This window comes from Ylistrum balloti, unplaced genomic scaffold, assembly GCF_031769215.1.
Source record: "Ylistrum balloti isolate Yb309-2 unplaced genomic scaffold, AGI_CSIRO_Ybal_v1 Utg369942, whole genome shotgun sequence".
Lineage (NCBI taxonomy): Eukaryota > Metazoa > Mollusca > Bivalvia > Pectinida > Pectinidae > Ylistrum > Ylistrum balloti.
The window spans coordinates 38,341-56,533 of record NW_026782049.1 but is presented as its reverse complement, the minus strand read 5'-3'; the positions used below and the strand labels follow the sequence as shown (position 1 = coordinate 56,533).

General features: G+C 33.7%; 2 protein-coding genes across 2 annotated transcripts; one reads left to right on the top strand and one right to left on the bottom strand.

Moving 5' to 3' along the window:
* Positions 1–232: 232 nt before the first annotated feature.
* On the top strand, positions 233–12,357 carry LOC132547255 (lupus La protein homolog). Its single transcript, XM_060211019.1, has 14 exons — positions 233–303; positions 1,829–2,075; positions 3,010–3,082; positions 3,902–4,008; positions 4,901–5,002; positions 5,936–6,046; positions 7,390–7,490; positions 8,027–8,098; positions 8,578–8,611; positions 8,990–9,133; positions 9,881–9,998; positions 10,533–10,642; positions 10,985–11,039; positions 11,400–12,357. The coding sequence occupies exons 2-13, from the start codon at positions 1,830–1,832 to the stop codon at positions 11,024–11,026; spliced, it is 1,260 nt and encodes a 419-aa protein (XP_060067002.1). The 5' UTR covers positions 233–303; position 1,829; the 3' UTR covers positions 11,027–11,039; positions 11,400–12,357.
* A 2,963-nt stretch (positions 12,358–15,320) lies between these two features.
* LOC132547251 (uncharacterized) lies at positions 15,321–17,166 on the bottom strand. The gene is made up of 4 exons (XM_060211016.1): positions 17,074–17,166; positions 16,637–16,808; positions 15,649–15,680; positions 15,321–15,398 (listed from the first exon to the last, which is right to left on the bottom strand). The coding sequence occupies exons 1-4, from the start codon at positions 17,164–17,166 to the stop codon at positions 15,321–15,323; spliced, it is 375 nt and encodes a 124-aa protein (XP_060066999.1).
* Positions 17,167–18,193: the final 1,027 nt, after the last annotated feature.

Genomic DNA, 18,193 nt, shown 5'->3' with positions numbered 1-18,193 from the left:
CCGAGTTGGCCTTTGTTGTTTTTACTACTATACTAGTCCATCCCCATAAACATTGTTTGACAGACATTTGTTTAAAATAAGATCAGAGGCTCTATATGGGTATTAGGACCGAAGTAGTTTGTTACACGGACTATCATGTCCATTATTTCTATCGTTTAATTTAGTAGTCACCAGTACAAAGGAACCGGAAGAATCTCACCCGCATGCGCAGGTGCCTGACGCAAAAACGTGGTCTGCCTGTGTAATAACATCCACATAAATTCTAAACCAGCTTACACATTTCACAACAGAAACAAGAAAGAGGTAAGAACCGAATATTTTACCCATCAGAAAATGAGCTTTTGTAAACGGATGACTATTAAAACTCATGGCATTTTTTGTAAGTGTTAAAGATGACAAAGAAAACCTGGCATATTTCGGCGTTTCGTTTGGAGACATGTTCATGGGAAAACGAAAGTTGTGTCTCAGTTTTCTATTACTATTGTTTTAATTGTTGCACTACAAAGTGTCTTGTAAAGTACGGATTGTTATCAGCTTGATTAACCTGTTATCTGTGTGTCTTACTAGAATAAGCTTGTACAAGTGTAAGAACTTTGACTCCCATGCCCAGCACTCTTCTTAATTCTAACACGTATGTTAAAAACTACATTTGGAAACGAAACATACATGTAAATGTTGTCTAATTTATGTACAGTTCAGTAAACCATACACTGCACTGTGTAAATAATCCAATGTATAGCCAAAGTAAAATTAATGCACGTGTAAATCCATTTTTAGAATGTACTTACCCGGTTTAATTATATAGATATGTGTGAGCATGTAAATGAGAAATAAGATTTTGTTCGGTTATATTTATAATACAAAAAAAATCGAGCTCTCTGAGTTTAACAGTGTACCTATATGTCTGAATTCAGAGGATTTATTTCATATTTTGTGGTGAGGAGTTCGAGAGCACTCTTTTTCACATTCACAGTAAATGTAGGCCTAGGTTATGAATTACACAAGCGCTATATTCAGAGACAAAATATTTGAAAAAGTTGACTAGTGTGAGGTACTTGTTATAAAGCAGGGTTCATTTTGGTCTGCACCATTGTCCATAATTGATGAAATGATACCGCTTTATTTGATTGAAGTGACAAATTGACCCCTAAGTTGTCAATATGACCCACTGTCTTTATCCAATATGGGTAATTTCTGACACACTGTTTGTTATTGTTTATTGTTTTTAAGTGTCTTGGTGCCTCTTCCTTTGGTTTTATTCTAATAACCAACTAAATAAAGAAATTCAGAATTTAACTGACCCTACTATGTATGTTACTTGTATCCCAAATTTGACCGGTTTCATTTTTATTCCATGCCCTGATATAAGCACTCTGACGATCTAGATAGTCATGATAAATGACATGGCTGCACTGAAACCCAAAACAATAGAAACTTTCTAAACTTCAATCCATCTAATCAACAACCTATAACATTTTTCAAAAGCAAAATGATGTTCACGAGGAACCCAAAAGGCCAACAGGGGTCAGAGAAAATGAAATAAAGTCTAAAGCGTTGGCTTGAAAGCAATCCAGAAGAGGGCCACTAAAAATTTCTCTACCAAATTAAACGTTTTTTGAACAAGTTTTTGCTTCAAAGTTTTTTCAAAATAATCATTGAGGTGCATGAATGGGACATTTTACCAGGTAGACTTTGCTAAAATTAATTAATGCTGCCCCTGGGTCCAGATGGGGTCCTAGGTGGCCCCCAAGACCCCATAAGGGCTATTTATTTATAACTCTTCATTTTATAAATAATCCCAGTTATATATGTATTCTTTATGTTTTAGAATGGCCACCGCTGATGGTGACTCAGAAATGAATGAAGTGAAACAGACAGATGCCACCACAACAGAAAATAAAGAACAAAGATCCGAAACAGAAAGTGGGGACAAAGTTAATGGAAAAGAGAAAGAGGATAATGAACCAGCAGCTAAAGAGACAATAGGAACATATGCAGTGATACCAGAAGATGATCCTCTTCCACCTTTAGGCCCACCAAATGCCCTTGAAAAAAAAATTATCAAACAGCTTGAGGTAAAAACATGTGCAGTGAAAAAGCCATGTATTCCAGTGTATTGGTGAAAGCTAGTATTGGTGTAGCTGTACACAAACTCTGGATTAACATTACAGATTATTATTTTATTAAAATCATCCCATTGGTGGTATTTGCAAAGCATATTTTATTACTTTAAGTCTTACAATTGCTTAATTTTATAAATAGGGATATTCTTGGCAAAATTATCTTAACAAAATCTTTAGTAAAACACTGTTACTCTTTGACATTACAAGTCAACATTCCATGCTCAGTATATTGCTTGTTTGATATCTATACAAAGAAAGGGCCTGAAGTTATATCAATTGGCACATGTATGGTGCAACAGTGAACAGCATTGAAAAAAATCACAATAGTCATTTACAACCTTCTACCTGCTGCATTTATCGTCTGTATGAATAGTGACACATTGAGCAGTTAATTGGATGCTGATATCCCTATTAAAAGCTGGTTTAGACATGTGACCTGTCTATGTACTTGAGTGATTCAAATTGTTATGAAACAAGACAGAAAATGATTGTTTTTATTGAGAAAAAACTTACATGGTTAAACTAGCCATCTATTTAAACTGACAGGTTTACTGTATCTTGGTCTGAGGAAATTAGCCATTTAGTAAAACACCAAGGTCTATAGAGATGTAGATAAACAATAGTGTCATTAGCTTCTAAATTGAACATAATTTAAAAAAAATATGCTGTATAATTTCTCACTAATTCGTGTATTACTAATTAATAAGCAGAAAAAAAGGAACGAATGTGAGTTTCTGTTGTTGATATAATTAAGAAGAAAAATTGAATCCTCGCATTCTGTTGTATTGTTTATAAAGTTTGTATTTATCAATAACAATTACAGATAATTATGAATGTTTTGCTACATGAATGATTACATAAATCTTTTTTTTTTTTTTTTTTGCAGTATTATTTTGGAGACATGAATCTACCACGGGATCGATTTCTTCAGGAACAGATCAGAGAGGATGCTGATGGATGTATCCTTATTTACCCAAAGTTTTGTAGTTTTCATGTTTGGCTAATGAGAAAGTTTGTCCTTACACTTCTTAGGGAGTTGTAGGAGGCGTGGGGATGGAAGGTGTGTGTAGTGAGCTGAGATAGCCGACTGTCTTGTGTGGGTATAGTTGTGTTCTTGGGCAAAACACATTTACTATCTAACAGCATGCAACAGGCCTCCAACATGCTTTTCTATGAGGTAGACACAAGCTTCTGCAAGGAATTTCCACCTCAAAATAATGCTAGCTCTTCAGGGGTGTTATATCCAGTGAAAAAGTTAATCTACAGAATGAGAGTTCTTATAACACAACAATTACAAGGTTCGAGTGTGATGTTTTGAAGAATACACAGTCAACTTCATCAGACAAATGACCAGTGTGAAGCATACTAGCACTGATGCACATAGTGTATGAGATGGTAATTAAAGGAATAAGCCAATTGTTTGGCTTTAATCCTGTGTACACTACTTAGGCCAAACATTGCGTGACAAGATGGTCAACAGATTATTAAAAAAAAAAAGAAAAATTTACAGAAGGTGGTAACAATGTACTGTAATCATTTCAGCTGGGCTTTAACACTTGGTCATAGATGTGTGAGAGTCATTGAAATGTCGCACTCAAATCTTCTGGTCATGTTATAAGAACTTAACTTTTATTGACATCACCAACCTGAAGAAATTGTTTTCTAAAAATATTGATTTGTGTGACATCGCGTTCCATCATCCTTGAAATGATTACTTTACCATTTTGATATTTACCTGCTTGTATCCTTTACTATATGAACCTTAACACTAACTTTAGGGGTGTCACTGGCTGTAATGACCAAATTCAATAGACTGAAACAGCTCACCTCCAACCTTAAAATGATAGCAACAGCTATAAGGAAATCAGATTCTGGACTTCTCGAGGTAAAGTATTGTCAAAACATCTGCATATGGTTAGCATTTTCATCATATTGATTACTGAATGATGAAATAAACTTTTTTTTAAAATATGATGCTTACATAAAATTTGTATGAACCCTCTAGATAGTGAAGGTATTTGTGAAGGCAGTCTTTAATTTCCATAACATCAATTCCTAACATGATGCTTTGGTACAAATCAAGACTGCTTTATGCAGAACCAAAGTTGCAGTAAACATTTTGTCACATCTCATATTTTCCAATTAAAGATTCAAGAGAAAAAAGTCTATGGTGATCTTTAATTGTAATAGCTGAAATTTTATATTAAAAGAAGAATGAATGATATTTGCAAAGACTTTTATGATTTTCTGGATAGGTTTTCAGTTGCAAGCATTTATTGTCCTCAGTGAACACTATGTAACAAGTCTTGTCCAAAGGCAGTGATAAATTCCTAGCATCCTTTGTTACTGTATTGCTATTTATTATAAGATTTTTATATATACAATGAAAAAAAAAATTCAGTTTCTTATCTGTGAAATCTTTCCATAAGTCCTTTTTATTTTTTACCAATTTAAAAATTAGTTTTGAAATTTGTTCACATTAATCCTTTTGGGGGTGTGGTGGCAGAGTGGTTAAGACATGTGGCCTTCTTTATCATAAGCCCTCAACCTCTGAGTTGTGGGTTGGAGGCTTTCGTTAGGGCAGTCACCAGGTACTGTCTGCAGGTCCAAGGTTTTATTCTGGAACTCTGGCTTTCCTCCACCACCCAAACCTGGCACATCCATAAATTACCCTGGCTGTTAATAGGACTTAAGGCATCAATAACTAGTTGTCCTTGTAAGAAGTCAAATAAACTGATGAGGATTATAAAATTAATGTATTGTTATGTGTTTGATAGGTCAGTAAGGATGGCGTTTATATGAGGAGATCACCCGATATGCCACTACCAGAGAACACAGAGGACAGACGATCTGAAATACAGAAGAAAACAGTATATGCTGTAGGTATTTCCATATATCGCTCTAGAGTATAATTCCATGCCAATGTTGAATTTATTTAAGGCTTGTGAACAATGCCTATAATTACAGAAGTAAATCTTTTTTTAAGCAGGATTTGGATGTGTTTAGGTTTCTATAGTGTAATGCAGTCTTTTGACTTGACCTGTAGACTTTCTGAATGATATTGACCCATCCTCCCAGGACTTTGGTCAGTAGGAAGCAGGGCTCTTGATTTGCCAGATTTGGGGCCGAATATCCCAATGCAAAATAGTATCTTTTTTTCCCAATTTAGACCCCAAGTTTCCCAATTCTAAGGAAAACACCATTATTTTTCCCAATTCTAAGGGCCCCGGGCCCCAGTCCCAAAATGGGGTGTGAGAGCCCTGGGAAGGGAAAATATTTTAAAAGGGAGAAAAAACAGTGTTAAATTTATGTTTTGTGTAGCAAAGCTCACAAGTCATAGTCATTCATTTGTTTTAGTGGTGGAGAGAGTAAGAAACAAGTGTGTATGACACTGAAGTAAAAACACTAATATGAAAGATTCAGAGGGTGGAAACCTGTTTTAAGATTCTGGGAAAGGCATTTGCAATAGTTAAAAAACATATGGGATTTATCATCAAATTATTTCAGTAGGGGGTTGGTTTATAGGTTAATGCCAAACATGCAATATTTTAAGGTCACAGAAATTCAAAACTCAACTTATTGGCTGTGTGGTTATCTAAACTGAAAATAAGTTTATAAATTCATTATTTAGAAAATCAAGATATAAACTGAAGTAAGAGAATTCGAAGTCTTGTATGTTTTATAAAATTACATGATTTATATAATGACATGTGTGATTTAACCTTTACTTCATCCTGGAAAGATGCTTAAATTAAAAGGCCTAGCATTTCTTAATAGCTGATATACTAAACAATTGACCTTTTATTTTCCAGAAAGGATTCCCAGCTAATATTTCACTGGATAAATTAATTGCCTTTTTTGAAGAGGGACATGGTCTCATGGATACTGTTCACATGAGGCGAGATGCAAATAAGAAATTCAAGGTCAGTCATCTGATTTTATAACGGGAGGTAAAATAGCAGAGCATTTTCATGGGGATGATTGTTTCACTGTTTTGCAGGGCATTAATGTGATTCACGAAAAAATAAGATGCAAATTTTTTTCCCAGTATAAAGTACTGCTAAAATCAGTTGTCATATTTGTTCCCTTATTATTAGACTCGGATGTTTCAAATTATCCAAGGATTTTCATGACATTTAAATCTGGGAAGAAATCTAACACTATGTAAAACAAATTATTTTTTACATGGGATTATAGTAAACTTGTGTTTATAGGTATAAATCATTATAAATATTTATCAATTATAATGGTGCTTGATTAATAAATCAATGATAATCACCTATTTTAAACTTAACATCTGAAGCAAAATTATTTTCCTCCTTCATTCAGGTTGTGAAATTCAAATTATTTGAAATTTAATTATTTTTTCAATTTTAAGCTTTGAAAATAATTAAGTACTAATAGTGAGTCCAGGGGGCCAATGGAGAAATTTGTCTTCAAAATTTGAATTGGATGGACATACTGTGGAACAATGTACTGACTTGTTAGTAATTCTATTGAAAAGCAATAAGTATATATATTTGGGCTTATTACTGGATAAATAAGGACAAGGTTTTTTTTATCAGAGGTTTAAAAGAATCTACTTCATATGCATACACCTTTGTATGGTGTCAGTAATGTTTGGTCTCAACCTACCCTGTGTTGTCCTGGAATGACACCACAAATGAAAACTTGGACAGGTCATTGTTGTTAGGGGGTACTTTGAATGTAAACTAGATCACTTATCCAGAGCAAGGGGACCTAGATTTCAAGGTAATGCCCAAATGCAGGACCTACCCATAGAATTTAATTCCTGACAAAGTCTTCAAAATTAAAAAAAAAATGCACAGACCAGCCAAACATATCACATTTATTTAGCATTTCAAACTTAGTATGGAAATACTCCAGCTGTGTTTTGAAATGGGTACTCATACATCATTGTTATTGTTGCTAATAACTATCTCTTGCTAAATATGTTCATAAAGATTCTCAGGTGTACGTAAAATGTACAAAATTACCTTGATAAATCACAAAACAATTAAATCGCCATAAAACGTGGCAAGGTAGATAAATTCTTATCAGAATCAAAATTGAACAGTTTTGGTATGTTTGACAAGGTGTTGGGTTATGTACATGTATAATGGTTAGTTATCTAAGGAGATTGATTTTTACTTGGATAAGGTATATGTTATGGTTTACAATTTTGTGTGTACATGATTTACAGGGTTTTGTGTATGGATTAATTTGCTAAATTAGATTGCTACAGTTTGTTGGTGTTTTCTTTCAGGGATCAGTGTTTGCTGTATTCAAATCCCAGGATGATGCTGACAAATTTGTGGTAGCTTCAGAGATTAAATATCAAGACACTCCTCTGAAACGCATGTCAAAGTAAGTCATAGTTTGAAAATAAATATTTTTCTTGTGGTAGTAAAATGTTGTGTTTCAGGTATGGAATATTTTCATGTCATTTACAAGTCATAGTTTGAAAATAAATATTTTTCTTGTGGTAATAAAATGTTGTTTCAGATACGGAATATTTTCATGTCATTTACTAGTCATAGTTTGAAAATAAATATTTTTCTTGTGGTAGTAAAATGTTGTGTTTCAGATACGGAATATTTTCATGTCATTTACAAGTCATAGTTTGAAAAAAATATTTTTCTTGTGGTAGTAAAATGTTGTGTTTCAGGTACGGAATATTTTCATATCATTTACAAGTCATAGTTTGAAAGTAAACTTTTTTGTGATAATTAAATAACCTTGTTATTTCTAAGTGGGCTAGAAAATTGGAGAAACTTCTGAGTTATCAGATTTGACTGGGACTGACGAATTACTTCAAATAAACAAGGTCTTTGATTTACATGACTTGTAGATAAAGAGGTTTGATTGTGTTTACTGTATACTTTCTTTGTTGTCTTTTGCAGGCAGCTGTATTACACTCAGAAGCAGTTAGAAAAGAAGAAATTAAAAGATGAACAGAACCAAAAAAAAGAAGAGTAAGAACTATTTTGTAGATATTCATTCTGATTTCCTCCCTTTAGCTTTTGATTCAAAGTAAATTTATAGGTGATTTAGTTTTGACTATGTGAACAGTTTGTGACCATTTATTCCCAGAGTTGTGTACCTTGAATATAATCCAAGCATTGATTACTCAGAGTAGGCAAGGGATAATTGAAGTGAAATCTGACCTGTTGATGTATTACATATTAAGTTCATATTTCGGTATAGAGGTCTTCTAAGTAAAAAAAATGTATGAAAGGTCTTAATTTTATTTAAGAAATTGTCTTGACATATTTATGCATTTATATTCTGCAAAATTAAACACAAATATTACGGTAGCTACTCTAGAATAAGCCCAGGTGGCAAACATACAGATTTTGACACCAAGTGGTTGGTTTACTGGAGGAGGACGAAGATCTATTTGTTTGTAAATACAGATAATTACAATATTGAACAAAGTATTTTTAAATTGTAGGGAGGCATTAAAACGTGAAGCAGAAGATCGAGAGGTAAGATGAAATCTTGTTGTGTTCTCGAATTCTGAATAGGGATCTCCTTGTGTTAAAATCAATTACAAGTGAGTGTTAAGTGTGTTTAAATTGTTTTACTATGTTATTTTCATGTTATTTGGTGAATATACTCTGGTGATATTTTCGTGTATGACCTCTATAATAATGTATAATAAAGCCAGTTATTGTGACATAAGAGTAGATCATGAAATGACCTCTCTAGCAGACTACATTCTGACGTCACAATGAAAGCCATCAATATAGAGTCAAAATGACGTAATGTTTGACTTGGATTGAACTTTCCTGACAAAAGTTTTATTTTGTATAAATGTTTACTTGCTTTCTCTTTTTTGAAATTGAAATTTTTGATTACTGTAGAAACTGAAAGACACCATCACAAAAGGAACAGTTCTGCATATAAGTGGAATCCAAGGAGAAGAAACAGAACGAGAACATCTCAAGAATTATTTCTCAGATTTTGGGACGATTGCTTGGGTAGACTTCGACAAAGGTGATAAAGAGGTAAACAAAGAGAAATTTGATTTTTTTTAGTTTTTATCACAAGTTTGTGATGTGGCTGTAGTTAGCATATAATCACTGAATTTTATTGTAGGTTTATTTACTCTGTTATTTATGTGGGTACCTAGATCCTCTTTAACATTATGTACCTATGAAATCTGAGCCATGATAAATTTGTGATTTTAAAGTTACACTCCCGTGTCAACCAATGATTGATCAGTCACCAATGTCTTGTTTTCTATTATTGATGGTGATGTCTGAATTAAAGTGTGATTCCAGACATTATCTTAAGACACAGATGATAAGCATGATTATTCGAGTAGTAGTTTGTAAAAACTGTACTGGTAAAAGAAAACATTAAATAAAAGACCCTGCCATTTCAAAATTGACCATACATCTAATTGGGGGTCACATTAGCTGTTGGTTAGAGTGTTGGGCTATGTAAACGGAGGTGAATGTCTCAGGTGCATAATTCAATGCTCCCGATCTGTGTTGGATTGTTTCTCAGGAGGCTGCTTGTATCCTTGAGCAAGCCACTTTACCCTAATCGCTCTGAACAGCATGCAACAAGCTTCCCATATGTTGTTAAAGGTGCATGTGATAGCTATAACAAGACATCAAACTGACCTTGGCTGATCAGGGTGCGATAAACTGGGCAAACAAATGCACAATCATGCATTGAATTAAAGCTCACTGGTTGTAAGTTTTAAAGCAAAACATTCTTTCAATTTGATTTTTATTTTGTTAAAGGCATGGGTAAGATTTGAAGGTGCGAACAAAGCTGTTGAGGGTCTTCAGGCAGCGAAGGATGCTAATGAGGGCAAGATCGTTATCAATGAAGATGAGGTTACCTGTGATGTACTTGAAGGTAAGCATATAATAACAGCACATCGGTGAGCTGGTGTCTTTCTTCATTTATTATGATGTGTTAAGAAAGGTTGACTGCATTGAAGAAAAATGTTTACAGTATTTGACATTGAATGCAAGCTCAATAAAAGAATTCAAAAAAAAAAAAAAAAAAAAAACAGAATTACTAGGCAACTCAAGTTCATGGGACATTTTCCTGTAGTCATGGTTATTTTGTGGTCAAGCACACATGGTTATTTTGTGGTCAGTCACTCATGGTTATTTTGTGGTCAATCACTCATGGTTATTTTGTGGTCAAGCACACATGGTTATTTTGTGGTCAATCACTCATGGTTATTTTGTGGTCAGTCACTCATGGTTTATGGATGGTCAACTTTCTACCTTTGTAATAACAATATCTAGATTGCACCAAGATATCTGAATGAATCTCGAGATAAACATTGTCCTTACACCATTGTAATTATATGTATTTGCTAAGGTCTCTGTCAATATCCAGAGAAATACTGACTCTTATTATTGAATCATGGTTATACAGGTGAAGCAGAATTAGATCATTGGAGAAAAATATTCGATGAACTGGCAGAAAGACGGGCACAGAATCGACAATCAAGGAAAAGGGGACCAGGCAATTGGAGGGGACCAAAGGTAAACCACTATTTTATTGTCTCTGTCTAGTCTGTAATTTCTACTCTAATCATATAGTGTTTCTGTACTCAACAATTCTGCTTATAATCAAATTGCAATATTTGGTTTGTTTTGAAGTACAATAGTTTCCATCACCTTGGACTTTTTAATTTGAGATACATAAAAATTCAGAATTACAAAGAAATAATGTAAATCCTTGAAATGATAATATCTTGAATTTATTGAAATTGATGCACACTCGAAACTCTAGTTTCAATTCATTTGTTAAAAGTTTTGAAATAAACATAGTTCACAGAGAAACAGTCACCATCATATTTTGTTTTTATACTTTTGTTTCTGTAGGAGAAGAGAAAGAAGGAAAGCAGAGATGATGATGATGAATGAAAGAATGGAGTTTGTAAGTGTTTATCACTGTTTATCTCTGTCTGTGGAATTAACTTTGGTGTATAGTGTTGCAGATGTTTCATGAAATTTCTAAAAATTGATAGATTTTTTATTCAATTAAGGGGGATGGGGTGTGTTTGGAGACAAGCACAAGCACTGTTCTTATATATTTTCATGAAACAAACTCAGATGTGAACATGTCAGGTATTTCAACTTTGTTTTATTTAAAGGGCAGAAATATTTACATTTTGAATTTATTGTGAAAATAAATCTAAAAAGCAGAACATAATGTTTTTAAATGCATTTCTGGATTTCTGTCAAAGCAAACACACTGTTTTGTTTGGTATTTTTTCAGTATTTTTTCATGTTGTAGGTATTTAGCAAACAATATGAACTGGTTCGAAGTCGTCCAATAAAAGTACAGGGCTTTCTTCATTGGAATGGTGAAAATGTGATGGAAATAGACAATTCATCGTATTCCTGTCCCAGACATCTGCTGTTTTGGAAGGATGTTCACAAAAATCACCCAGGTCCATTGAAAACTACTTGAGAATGTTAAGATTCATCAAAAACTACAGAAGTTGAAGTCTGTTGAAAAGAACATTTATCGGAAGATCATAGTTGGACTGAAGGAATTAGTTGTTGAAATATTTTTTTTTCTCTACCCCTAGTTGTTATCTCAAAATTGGTAATTCTTCAAAAGATTTTATAAAATGTTTTATAAAATATTTTTATTGAATTGAATCCTAGATTTCTGTTTAATGTTTATAGGAGAATGTCAGTGACACAACATTTTTATGTCCTAAACAACATCGGCGGTGTATTTCTATATGATTGCCTACTTCAATGGATTTCTACAGATTTCAAAATCTTAATCTACTGAAAAGTACATAGATAGATCTCCTATTGTTATAGGAGTTATAGAAAACAAGGTTTGGCTAAGTTATGAACATTCGTTTGAGTTTCAGAATATATTTTGGTGTGAATTTGGGAAACATGTGCAATTTATTTTGAAAGGAAATCAAGGTTATTTGAATACTTTAATAGATGTTGTGTTGCTTACTTTTTCATTCTATTTGAAAATTACAGTACAATTAGAAATACTTTTAAATGGAATACAGTTCAAAGTATGGAATTGCCATTATGTTGTAAAGTCTTTGTTTTTAACTTAACTCTCTTAACATCGCCAAACGTTAGTAGGAAAATGTAAAATGGAATAGTATGATGTCTTAGATCTACACAATGTTATTACTTAACTGTTCAACATTCATCATTCACATTGTAAATTGTTTTATAGTCATTGATCATGAAATAAAAAAAACTACACAATTTGACTTTTTATGTCATTATTTACACCTTTATTTTAAATTCAGAAGAAAAATTTTATTTCGATTTTATTTATTCAGACCCTGAGGTCTAACATTTAAATGATCAGTCAGGTAAAGGTTTGAAGGATTTACAGCTGTTTTTGTCTGTTTTTCATCCATTTCAGTACGTTTTTCTACTGTTTCGAGTAGTCTCAAGTCAATTTTCAGCTCACCTGGGATACCACTGCATCTGTTGTCAGCTTTTCCTTCAATTGACCAAATTTTGTCAAAAATATCCTTTTGAGAAGGGGTCTTAATTTTGTATTAATGGGGAAATAGAGGAAATTCTATAAAATGCTTCTTCTGTACCACTTTTGCATTGATGAAGGAAATTTTTGTATAAATTGATCAAGTGACCCCACTAGGGGCAGAGATCCAATATGCAATCAACACATATATATTACAGTAGCGAGGGTCATGATAATATATATACACAAATTACGGGCTGATAGTGGGTTGGGAATTCCTGCCAAGTCATTGAGGGTCCAATGGAAAAATGGATATAAACAGAATTCTTTTTCCCTTTAGTCTTGACGGCAGAGGAATTAAAAGAACATAAATCAATGAAATAGTAAACTACAGGATAAACAGGCTGTGTGAATACTCCGTTATGCTTGGCTTGTCATGTCATCAAAGCTATGATGAAGGCTCCGCATTACTGGATTGCCTGCCATATATGTTTTTTTTCACTCTCTGCTAGACTGCTTCAAAAATACAGTAACAGATCAGGGCTATTTGTTCTGTTCACAATTTCCACTATTTACTTAGACTTGCACCAAAGTCGCCCTTGGTAGAATAAACTAATAGAGTGTACAATTTACCAGGTATCTAACAGTCCATAGATGTATGTGGTAATAGTAAGGTCAGGGTAAGGGAGTTAACCAAAGCATGATAATAACTAACATAACCTAGGTTAGTCAGGATTACTTGGTCTCAGGTTATCTGGTAGAAACTGGTGGGTTGAGTCAAGAATAATTTGAGTGAACGATTTTCAAATATGTTAAAATGTTTAAATGACTTCTCAATCACCAAAAGGCCCAGGGTGCTGACATTTGGCCTGTTGCATGCTAGGGGTTAGCGCTATTATATTTGTCAATATGAAAGACCTTGACTTGCTTTCAAGGTCACAGTGGTCAAGTATGTTTAACTCTTTAAATGACTTCTCAATAACAAATATGACCTGGGTGCAGATATTGGGTCTTTAGCATGATGGGATGAAGGGCTACCAAGTTTGTAATTATGAATTACCTTGGCCCACTTTTAAGGTCACAGGGTTAAAATATGTTGAAATGTGTAAACAACTTCTTCCCAATAACCAAAAGGCCAAAGGTCTTGATATAGGGCCTGTAGCATGTCCGCAGTAATGGCGTTTGTGTAGTGCATAAATAAAGAATATGATTTCAAGTTTGCAGAAAATGTTTTTATGAACCATCAATGTCTATGTAAGCTGTAATGTAATTGAGCTATTTATTTAGGCCTGTTTGGCTTCTTACATATATAGGTCTTTATAGTCAGATGGCCATTAAGGCCTGTGTACCTTTTGTCTGCATTTTACTTGTGTCAAGGGCACCATAGTTTCGGGAATTCTGCGAAGAATTGAGTACGTATTTCTTGGTTTTGTTTCCAGAGTTAACATGGATTCACATTGCACTCGTTTAACATGTTCCAGTTAGCAGTTCAGCTTTGATTTCTCCTCGTTGCTCATCTGCCTGTCAGTATGAAGTTGTTCATCTTGTTCTTCGGGATCAGGAGTGCGGCCATATATAGTTAGTTTTATGACGACCCATTATTGTTTACATTGTTCTCTTTTGAGAACATGACATTATTTAATTGGATTGGTGTTATCGATGAAGCAGAAACCCCTTACCACTTCGGAACACAATCTTATTCTCCTGATATAGTTTTAAGTTTCAATTTGGCGTAGCCAGAATGCCGCATTTTAATTCATTTGAATAGTTCTGGGGGTCAGAATAGATCCATGCATTTGGCATTTTTCTAAAACTGGCTGATTTAGGAAAATTACGAAATTGGTTGAATTATTGGCTAATGTACATCCCCATTTAGATTTTTCTTACGGTCACTTTGGATTTTCTTCAGTCGCCTCCTAGATCAAATTCTTAAAAGTGCTATTCACTTGTGTGCCTTTTCCATTCAATGCAATGTAAAATTTCAGCTCTAAACGTTATCCTGTTTATATTAGTACTCTTGTAGGACGATTGTTGAGTCTTTCTGATATAAAAATTTTATTTGCTGAAGTATTGGAATGTATGCATCTCTCTAACTCTTTATTTTTATTTTGACAAAATTCGGATTTTTTTCTCAGTTGTATCCTAGGTTACCAAAATTTAGGTCCCTAGACGTATAACTGTTTGATACAGTTTTACATTGATATATGGTATTACATAGTCATAGATGTATTTTTAATTTCAAAATATATCCAATGATATTCCAAATTTTGATCAGAAGTGGTTCTAACTATTGATACGAGTCATTACTGTACTCATTTATTTTCATGGTTTTCACTAATTTCGTGGATTTTCAAGAAAATGCTATTTCGTCGTGAACTGGTTTCACTGAAGCGAAATCCCTACATTATTCTAAGATTTCATGTTCCTTGAACACTTCACCAATTCCTTAGTATATGATTTGGTGGATTAAGGATACAAACGGTATCACTTAAAACAAAAACCCACGAAAATTGACGATTTCACAGTATACGTTAAGAGCATTGTTAACAAAAGGCGAAAAAAAGAGAAAACTATTGTTATAAAACAAACTGGTCATTTTTATTATATAATACATGAATACAGAACACTTGTAATGTGATTAAAAGTCCATGTGTTTACACAGCAAGGGCACTACAGATGTATTTACAATTAATGTTCATTTTGTGTATGATGACAGTCACAAGTCACGTGATGTTACGTTCATGGCTGCATGTTGTTGTACTTTGGTTGAGATAATGTAGAGTTGTCTCGTCTGCCGGTTAGGTGTCCAGGTCCGTGCTGAAGTAAAACAAATATTGAATGTTTCACTTATGCATAGTAATATTTATGCCAGAAAAAGATCAATTATCAAGATATTGAAATTTTATCGTATAACGGCAAAACTTTTTATTTTCAATAATATTTGTCTCACTTCTTTACTGGCGACACGATAGTAATGATTAAATCGTAAATATTGATTTAATTCCTCAGTAGATGCACTACACGCAGTATCGTTTACAAAGCATGTAAGCCAACAATACATACGTACCTGCTGCATATCTGCATATGCGTTCACGTAGCCTGGGGATGATACATAAATGACAAATATCAGCGTGTACAAGTCTAAAGAAAGTTTGATTAATAAAATGTATTGAAATTCCAACAAAAGAAGACTGTATGTTTAACAAGGAACAATATCGTAACTATATATGAACACAAAAATGCTTAGAATGTCCTTGCAATGAGGCAAAAAAACCCCTTTTGAAACTAAACAAACCACGTAATATGTAAAACGTTTTCCAATTAAATGGACCATGCTATTATACGTTGTAATCTATGTACAAGGATTTCAAGAAACTATTCTTTTGTAGTTCTTCTCACAAATTTTTTATATACTTTTCATTTTTTCATTGTTTTAGTAGGGAAGCGTTATATTCGCAATACATTTTCAAAGGTAAGCTATATCTACAATGACACACAATTATGCCATATCATGGTAGGGGACAAACAGTGTTACAGTTGTCCACGTAATCTACTTGCCACTGATGTTCTCTGTGACAGGTATTATTTGGTATATAGTTGCATTATCATAAAATAAGGTCATGTTCTGGTTTGCTTAAACAGTAAAACCAATATTTGAAAGCATTGTTGAACTCATTTAGAAATGAAAAAATCCACGAGCAGAACTAAGATAATAATAACGAAGGTACCGACTGGTCAACAGGCTCTTAGTTCAAACTCGAATTCGACGAAGCTAGGGGAAATCCATACAGAAGAAAGATTTAAGAGGGTCTTGAATAAACACAAGGAGAATAAGACCAGGTATTGCAGAAGATTAAGCGTCTTCTGATTCATCGACGCCAACTGCCATTTAATTATTGGTTGATTCACATTCCCATATGAAATCAATTTTATTTCAGATTCTTCACCAGTGACGTTGCAGGCAGAACTTCAGTTCTATTTCCGGTTTTTACTTTAGATTCACATTTAATATTACGTTAGAACATCAGAATTCTTGACAAAACCTCGATACGTACCTTTGCAAAGTAGATCAGACATGTAAGGACCAAAAGCATCTAACGAAGCAATGTCAGGTATGGCGAAGACACTGTTTGGTCCAGAAGCGAGCATCTTCATTTCCTCGTTAGAGCTATCTGGACCCATTCCCACAGCGAAGATTTTGATTCCGTCCGCTTTGGCTAGGAAAGCCTTGATAAAGATAAAGTAAATTTATATAAATGTTTGGAGAAAACTCAGATAAAAAGTACAGGGCATATATATAACCGTAAACGTTATTGTTATTTTTCTTCTTATTTAGATTGAATATATACTATAATACGTACTATAAATGAGATGTTGTATAAAGTTTCTTTGGTAGTGATAGATGTTTAACACATAACACATATTTGGTAATTTTTACTCTTTTCAAATTTTTCCCGGAGTTTTCAATGAATAAGAAATAGATTCACAGTACCTGTGTGTATGTATGCATTGGTGAGCTAGACAATCTATCTGTAAAAACCACCATGTATTTCGCAGCAGTTGGTCGGCCTTGTTGTTTCAACATCTCTCTGGCATCATCGATACCTACAGCAATGTTTGTATCGCCTTTCGGGTATTCCATGCTCATCACGTGGTCCTTGATTTGTGTTTTGCCTTTAAAGGGCTGTAGGCCTAATGTGTCACCTCCCACTTGGCTTCCGTATGCCAGGATCCCTACGTTACTGCTGTTAGGGCTGACGTCAAAGTTGTCGATCAAACCAGAGACAAAGAATTTCTGTTTTGCAAATCCTAAATCGGTAACACCGTCTGACCCATCCATAACAAACACGAAATCAGCGGCCACTCCGCTGCATCCAGTTCCTGTCGGGGATAAACGAAGTTTAACGAATCGCATAAACGTATTCGCGCTGTTGCAAAATGAAAAGGTTGAAAATTTGATATTGGGAAGTTAAGTCGGAAAATGCGACTCAAATAATTACACTTCCTTTTCTAAAAATAAATATACTGGAAACGAAGTAGAAGTTTAAAACACTTTCTTTTATTAAACACCAGCTATTGGTACTGTAAAATGCAGGTTTAAAATCCAGTAATACCCTAACTATAAACCACAGATCAACGATATTTACTAAACCATGCTTGCACAGCAACCTCACAGAAGCTGTATCTGTCTAACTGTCATCAATACGGCAACAAAGCAAGATGTTTTAAAAGACGACTACAATGTGATTCGGTTTGCTGAAATTTCGGTAACCGTACAACAGCAAATGTTATCAAAAAAAAAAAAAAAATACATTTACGTTTATAAAACATATATATCGCCACTTTGAAGCTAATGTCTTATGGATTAAAGTTTGAATACTTTAATACGATACACATAATGTATCGTCTTTATTGATCTCTCAATTGTATTTTCAAACGAGTATATTTTGTATGATTATCAAAGTGTCGAACTCACCTTGGGAAAAATGGATCCCTTCCAGTAACAGAGCCAAAATATACAACACGTACATTGTAAACTGAAAAGAAAAGGGAACTGTTTATTTTTATACAGCTAGATCTACCTTCTTTAAAGTATGAAGAAAATGGAAAAT

Bases quoted from the DNA above. Each gene is read 5' to 3' on its own strand.
- LOC132547255 (XM_060211019.1), top strand. From the start codon at position 1,830: ATGGCCACCGCTGATGGTGACTCAGAAATGAATGAAGTGAAACAGACA. The intron at 5,003-5,935 runs GTAGGTATTTCC...TTTATTTTCCAG, and splicing joins AGAAGAAAACAGTATATGCT to AAAGGATTCCCAGCTAATAT. The intron at 8,099-8,577 runs GTAAGAACTATT...TTTAAATTGTAG, and splicing joins CAGAACCAAAAAAAAGAAGA to GGAGGCATTAAAACGTGAAG.
- LOC132547251 (XM_060211016.1), bottom strand. From the start codon at position 17,166: ATGTTGAAACAACAAGGCCGACCAACTGCTGCGAAATACATGGTGGTT. The intron at 16,809-17,073 runs GTACTGTGAATC...ATCTTTATCAAG, and splicing joins CAATGCATACATACACACAG to GCTTTCCTAGCCAAAGCGGA. The intron at 15,681-16,636 runs GTACGTATCGAG...TATCATCCCCAG, and splicing joins GTCTGATCTACTTTGCAAAG to GCTACGTGAACGCATATGCA.